Source organism: Dendroctonus ponderosae, unplaced genomic scaffold (assembly GCF_020466585.1).
Source record: "Dendroctonus ponderosae isolate FM_Combo_2020 unplaced genomic scaffold, Dpon_F_20191213v2 Dpon_F_20191213_1, whole genome shotgun sequence".
Lineage (NCBI taxonomy): Eukaryota > Metazoa > Arthropoda > Insecta > Coleoptera > Curculionidae > Dendroctonus > Dendroctonus ponderosae.
Window position 1 is genome coordinate 45425671 of NW_026017110.1, and position 6769 is coordinate 45432439.

At 36.1% G+C, this 6769-nt stretch overlaps 1 protein-coding gene and 1 long non-coding RNA gene across 4 annotated transcripts; both read right to left on the minus strand.

The window, feature by feature from the left end:
• Window positions 1–781: 781 nt before the first annotated feature.
• LOC109533508 lies at window positions 782–1600 on the minus strand. Of its 2 annotated transcripts, XR_007282263.1 has the most exons (4): window positions 1457–1600; window positions 1175–1407; window positions 1006–1126; window positions 782–950 (listed from the first exon to the last, which is right to left on the minus strand). It is a non-coding gene; the product is annotated as an uncharacterized LOC109533508 (long non-coding RNA). The 2 variants fall into 2 exon arrangements; XR_002171531.2 differs by having other exon boundaries at window positions 1175–1600.
• A 2683-nt stretch (window positions 1601–4283) lies between these two features.
• On the minus strand, window positions 4284–5249 carry LOC109533505 (protein TonB). 2 transcript variants are annotated; one of them, XM_019898843.2, is made up of 4 exons: window positions 5035–5249; window positions 4759–4958; window positions 4590–4710; window positions 4284–4529 (listed from the first exon to the last, which is right to left on the minus strand). In XM_019898843.2, exons 1-4 carry the CDS (start codon window positions 5164–5166, stop codon window positions 4431–4433), a joined length of 552 nt encoding a protein of 183 aa, XP_019754402.1. In that variant the 5' UTR covers window positions 5167–5249; the 3' UTR covers window positions 4284–4430. The 2 variants fall into 2 exon arrangements, with proteins under 2 accessions (XP_019754402.1, XP_019754401.2); XM_019898842.2 differs by having other exon boundaries at window positions 4759–4984; window positions 5035–5248.
• Window positions 5250–6769: the final 1520 nt, after the last annotated feature.

Below are 6769 nucleotides of genomic sequence, written 5' to 3' on the forward strand. Positions count from 1 at the left end.
CAAATCTAACATTGGAATACTAGAAAGATTCCAATCAAAAGTCTTGAGACAAATCACCAAAGCCCCTTGGTTTGTGCCAAATTGGGTCATCCAACAAGACCTTCAAGTACCCTCAATACAAGAAGGAATCAAGAAAGTCAGTATAAAATATCGTAGTAGACTCGGAAAGCAATCCAACGCACTCGTTGCCAACCTGCTCAGAAGCAACACCACAAGACGCCTCAAACGATACGATCCGTTGGAATTACCGGTTAGATTCCAATAGAATGCAATCCTCCATGCTCCAGGACAATGTAGGGATACCTACCGAAAACTTAGAAAGTGTTGCTGATGGGCAACATCTTGTGCATGTCAATTAGTGTAATATATAGCTTAACTGTTATTATTATTTACCATAATATTTACTCAATATCGTTAGATAGATTGTAAATTATAGACGAGCTCAAAAAAAATATATATATAAGATGTTGACAGTTGAAAATCGATCGAATCTTTTTTGTCATTAATAAATCCGCACGTGGAACATTGATCATTCTCTAACAGAAGATCAATCTCCTACGAGCTTTTCCATTCTTCTTACACGTTAGGGCTTCAGTGAAAGTCGTATCATGACTAAGTTAAAAAAGGACCAGGGAAAGGAAAACTCAACAGTAAAATCCGATAAGATAATTATAAATTATGAGGGTCAAACAAGAACAGATATTACCTGACCTGCGGCGTTGTTTTCATTGTAGCTGGCGTTAAAAATCTAAACATGAAAGGAAAACAGATAAAAACATTGTTTTAAAGACATGCAATATCCTGTATATTTTGACATTTCGCAGTAAGATTTCCGCTAAAACTCCGAGCTTCTAGCTAATAAAATCATAGGGCCATAGGACTGGGACGGGGCGCTTCTTGAGCAAACTGTCCAACATCTTTCGTATTGCTTCCACAATTGAAATTGAAATCTGAAACTCAATAGTAAATGACGTTAATGAACTCCTCTGGCTTTTCCATCTTTACATTGGCTATGTCCCGTACTTGTTCTGCAGTTGGGCCCGGTTTAGGTGGATTTGGCACAACTGGATGGGGTCTTGGTCTGGGCCTAGGTCGGGGTCGTGGGGGTCCTGGTCTGACTTTTCTACTAAAAACTGGTCTTAAAGCCACACATTTTGAAGAAATCATATCTTACTTTCGCTTCTTTTAAAGCTGCATTCGCCGAATTTGTGCTGATTTCGCATTGCGTCTGCCTCGATTTTTTGATTGGCTTAGTCCAGCTCGAGCTTTTTGTCCAAACGAGGTTTTAGTAGACGCATACAATTCTTGACAAACATCTCCTCTTAACAGTCCCCCCGTACTTGCTGAAGCTTTCGATCCTATTAAATTGTCCACATTGTCGTCTTTAACAATTAGGAGCGGTGGCATCTGAAGTCAAATCAGCCGAATAAAACTGTCAAAAGATTCTAGCACTTACCTCTGCAGGTGGATGTTGTGAGGTTGCAGCCCTGCTGATATAAAGGGCCAACACACAAAGCATGATATCAATCTTAAAGGGTCCCATTTTCCACCCAAAAATCGGGTTATGGCGATTGCGACCGTTCAGCGTGAACAAATCAGCACCAATTGAGTAATGAATCTTAGAAAATAACTATTATTCTAATAATTACGCAGATATGGATATAAACAGTATCTACTTTTGAAGTGGGCACGCATTATAGCGCTGCTTTACCAATTTTTGACCCATAGTTCAGATATTTTTATATATTATATTGCACATTATTAAGTAATATTTTTTTTCATCCTTTTGTCCAATAACAAGGTCAAACCGTTGTGGTTTGCCATCCAGCCTATTATTGAAATTATCAATTTTTCCAGATATGAGGCTAGAATAGCCATAACATTTTTGTCATTGAATGGAACTAATATTTTAATTTGTTTTGTCACTGTTATGATCTATTCGTAGGTAAAGTTGAAATTCAAAAATGGTAATTTTTGAACCAACTACTATACGAACGCACAAACATGACAACAATTTCGGAAAGACTAATACATTTACAAACAAAATGGACAAACAACCCCCACAACTGGACCATACTGAATCCCCTTTGCCTAACAAGACAGACAAAATACTCCCGAGTTCGTACCCCAACAGATACTTTACTAGAACATCTACAAACGCAACTGAACTAACGACTATGACATGTTTGTTTTGTAAGCCAAGAACTTTTTTTATTTTTTTTTATTGCTGATTAGCTTATACGAATGTTAGGAATAGGAATTAATTTTAGAATAAGCTAGGCTAAGACATATGTACTACACAAGGGCATATGTGTCTTAGCGCCTGAATAAATCTACTTATCGTTTACCTCTTACTTCCCCAAAACTTTATATATTTTTTTAAACCATTATTAAAATATAGCTTTATAATACCTAGTTCAAAAAACTCACAATGTAGAATATAACAGAGCATGGACCAGTAAAATACCATTAAAAAATCAACCAACATAAAATCTGTGATTATGATGGCAGTCTTAAAAGAAAGCAGTATACTCGCATTAAGTATAAAACAAAAAACAAATTAAAGTTTCAGTTAAACTGGATGAACAGAAAAGTAACTGGCGGATTAGCACAATTTTTTTTTAATTGGAGTTTTTTACAAAATAACACAGATATTATATAATGACCGATATTAATATAATGATCCCTAGTTAAACTATTCAATCAAGAGATTGCCTTTTAAAAAAGGTTTTAGTTTCAACGCGACGAGTTACAGCAATGGTGTACTGGTAACTAGCTTGTGTTAGCATTACACTGGTACTTATAAACTCACTGCTGAATTGGTGCAACTAAGCATTTACTTTGCTGACCAACAAGTCACGGCCTTTATAACCCCTTCCTTCTTAAAAAAGCGAACTTACAGTGAGTTTAAAAGTTTTATACAATTATTTCGCAAGCATCATCCTTTTGACAATTGGCATTTATTCTATTCAACCTAAACTTAATATACTTTTTGAAGGCTAATTCAATTATTATCAATATAAAATATTATAATATTGTCCAAAAACTGTATTTTTGGAAATAAGTTAGTGGAATGTCATTTATTTGTTTATTATTCACATCAAGTTCGTTTTGGACATGACTACCCGAAGGTATTCATAAATTTTGTTTGACATACAATTTTAAGAAACTGCATACATACAATTCAACATGTAGGGTATTGGCCATAATTATTTAATTAATTGTTTTTGACTACCGGGTTTTCAAAGCGTTTTACTTAAATCTAGTAGTTAGGTTTGTAGGATTAAATCTCTTCAGTCTAATGTTGTTAAATGGACTCAAGTTGGTTAGGATGAGCGCTAAGGCTAGACATGTTTAACATCTTAAAATCGTACTTCGCTTAATTAAATGTTATCGAATGTAAGCAGTTTTGACAGTCTTTCAGAAGTTTAAACATTGATTTATGGCTTTTTATAAGAATATTGTTCTGATTACACTGGTCTACAAGGTATACCGGGTGTCACAATAAGGATGGTAAGCGGCTGTATATTGGAAAGTATGTGTTGTAGAGTAATCTGAAAAAAAATTGATAACAAACTTGACGAAAAGAACTTGCTGGAAATTACCTTGAAACTTTTGTATTGACCACTAAATGGCGTAATTGCAAACGGTGTTTTAAAAAGTTGATTTTATACAGAAATTGTCCCTATAAGTGAAACCTGATAAGTACCTGGGTAGGTTTTTGCTTCTTTGACTAAGTTCTTAAAGCGATTGTTCATGAGGATATAAACTATTTGGTTTCTAACTCTATTTCCTTTGTTATCCGCATGGAATTTCCAGGTGTCGAATCTACGATCTGGTAGTTCAAACAAAGTATTTGTTAACACAACATCTCTAACTTGACAGAACTCTACCATTCGATCCCCCGTACTATTCCTTTCTCCCAGGCCCAAACTCCGGTCGTGTGCTTCCACCTTGCCTTTGCCTACTTTTACGTCGAAATCTCCCATAACTGCCGTGACATCATTCTTCTTTATGCTTCTAAAGATATCATCAAGCTCAGCAAAAAAAAAATCATCGTCTAACAATAATTAGTCACAGAAGTTCAATTAATATATGGTATCCTGAAAAAACCAGCAACAGCCATCACTTTTATTTTTCGCGCAAAGAAAAAAAATTCTTGTGGTTAAGGAAATATCTTAAATAAAATGTTACAGTAAATGAAATATACTTGTGTTTATAAATAAAGGACCCAGAATCAGTAAGCAAAACTGCAATTATAGGAAGATTTTAAAACACAAATATTTCTTGTTGGCTTCCAGCCTTTCTTTTATTGTGGGAAATTTTTAATTTTAACAGGAAACACATACAAAACTGCGTTTTGAAGGCATGCAAAATCTTGTATATTCAGTTGCCAATAATTAAAAATCTTCCATTGAAATTCCTGACTTCTAGCAAATTATGTTATAGGGCCACGGAACCTTCACGGGGCCGTTCTGGGGCAAACTGTCCAACATCTTTTGTACTGCTTCCAAAATAGCTACTGGAATCTGAAGACAAATGCACATTATTAAGTTTATGATCAACTGTTCCAGATTTTCTATCGTTACATTGGCTATGTCCAGTACTGGTTCTGCAGCGGGGTTCGGCTTCGGCGGATGCGGCACAACTGGATGGGGTCTTGGTCTGGGCTTTGGTCGGGGTTTTGGGGGTCCCGGTCTGACTTTTTTCCTAAGAACTTGTCTTAAAGTAAGACATTTTAAAGAAATCATATCTTACTTTTGCTTGCTTTGTTGCGGCTTCTTTCGAGCTCCTTGTGATTTGGCAACGCGCTTGCCTCGCTTTTTTGACTCGTTCGTTACAGCTTGTGACTCGTGTCCAAAGGGAGTTTCAGCACAATCAAACAACTCCTGACAAACGTCTCCTGTTAACAGTCTCTCCATACCCACTGAAGCTTTAGAGCCTAGGGAATTTCCGTCCTTAACAGTCAGGAGCGAGGGGGAATCTGAGGTCAAATCAGCCAACTAAAATTGTCTTAAAGTATGGAATACTCACCTCTCCATGCTCATCTTGTGATGCTGAAGCCCTGTTGCTAATCAGAGCCAAGCCATAAAGCATAAAATAAATCTTTAAGGGTCCCATTTTCCACCCAAAATTTAAGTTGTTTAGATTGCGACCGTTTAGCATGAACAAATCAGCACCAATTAAGTAATCAATCAAGGAAAACAACTATTATTCTAACAATTACACAAGTATACATATAAATACTAATTTTACGTGGGTTTAAGCTGCACGCCTGTTCTATCACATTTTGACCCATGGTTCAGAGAATTTTTATATTTTGCATTAATATGTAACGCATTTTTTATTATACTGTTCAATAACAAGTTCGATTTCTATTCTTACTATATTATTATTATATATAGATTATAATTCTATTATTGAAACTGCCGATGTTCCCGGATGTCAGTCTTTAGCAGCCAATATTTGCATTTATTTTGTCACTGTTTAGCACCTTTTCTTAGATAAACCTGTAACTCAAGAGTTGCAACTTTCGAAAAGCTATTAATTTGACGAATGCAAAATTAGAAACTTTGCAGAGGCCAGGCTGGGCTTTGATTTATTTTTTATTGCTCCACTGAAATTGCAAAATTGTATTTTGTATTAAGAAATATTTCTTTTGAATAAGTATGACGCAGTCTACCATTAGGCGTTTAGCTACTCTAATAATGTACACCGTATGTAAGTCGATTGATTGAAGTAATTGATCTACACTTGTTGCTAACTTGTATATATGATATAAGTTATATCCTATTCACCTATCTGCTACTTATGAATTATAGACTTGGTCCTAAAAAGTAATGACTGAAATACTAACGAAACGCGAAACGCGCATTGGGATCATATTTTCATCAAAGATCCACGGAGATTTAAACAACCACCCAACATATTTCGGGAGACGCGAATAAATGTCACAAGGAATGAAAGGCTCACAATGTTTGTGGTATATTATTCTGTAACTTGTCATTTTAGAAAAATATGGTCGAAGTAGGTTTTAGCTGTTGTAGACGCATGCGTAAACTAGCAACGAGAAATAGTTGTTTGAATCATGAGATCGAAGACTCATATTTATACGCCCTACAGGTATTTCAGTTTGTGAGTTTCAATCGCTTCTCAAATACTTAAAATTTATTTGAGTGACACTATAAATACATATGGTTTATTAAAACATCAATTAGCATAAAACTGTGAGGAACGACATGACACAAATAGTGTCCAACGAACAGAAAAAAGTCGGAAATAAACAAACCACACATCATCATCATCATCAAATAGCTATATAGTCTCGTGTGAATTTGCTTCAGATCGTCTGGCCATCTAGTGGACGATCTACCTCTGCTGTGGAGTTCATGATCTCTAGGTCTCCATTCCATGGCGGAAGTACACAAAGTGCAGCCAGCCCCTCAGGATGACGAAATTGTAATACAGACCGCTGTTTTTGTAGGACGGAAGTATCCTCTACCACCCTTGATTTTGAATTGCTTTGTAACAACCCCGTCTAAGCTTAACTCGTGTCTTCACCGTCTCCCTAGCCGAAAAGCCCCAGCGTCAGACGGCATTCCTTATTTTCTCCTTAAAAATGGTCCGTGGAAAACTCTATTGTGCTAATAGTAAACCTCACACAAGCTAGAGCAAACGATTGCCCTACGCATGGTCCTCTGTATAAGCGACTTCCCATATTTTATGAGCATTTTGTCCCCTAACAAATCGTGACCATAAACCAACATTT

Excerpts from the sequence above, each read along its gene's own strand:
- LOC109533505 (XM_019898843.2), bottom strand. The coding sequence starts at position 5,166 with ATGCTAAACGGTCGCAATCTAAACAACTTAAATTTTGGGTGGAAAATG. Across the intron at positions 4,959-5,034 it reads CACAAGATGAGCATGGAGAG|GACGGAAATTCCCTAGGCTC; the intron begins GTGAGTATTCCA and ends CTGACTGTTAAG. Across the intron at positions 4,530-4,589 it reads CAGTACTGGACATAGCCAAT|ATTCCAGTAGCTATTTTGGA; the intron begins GTAACGATAGAA and ends ATTTGTCTTCAG.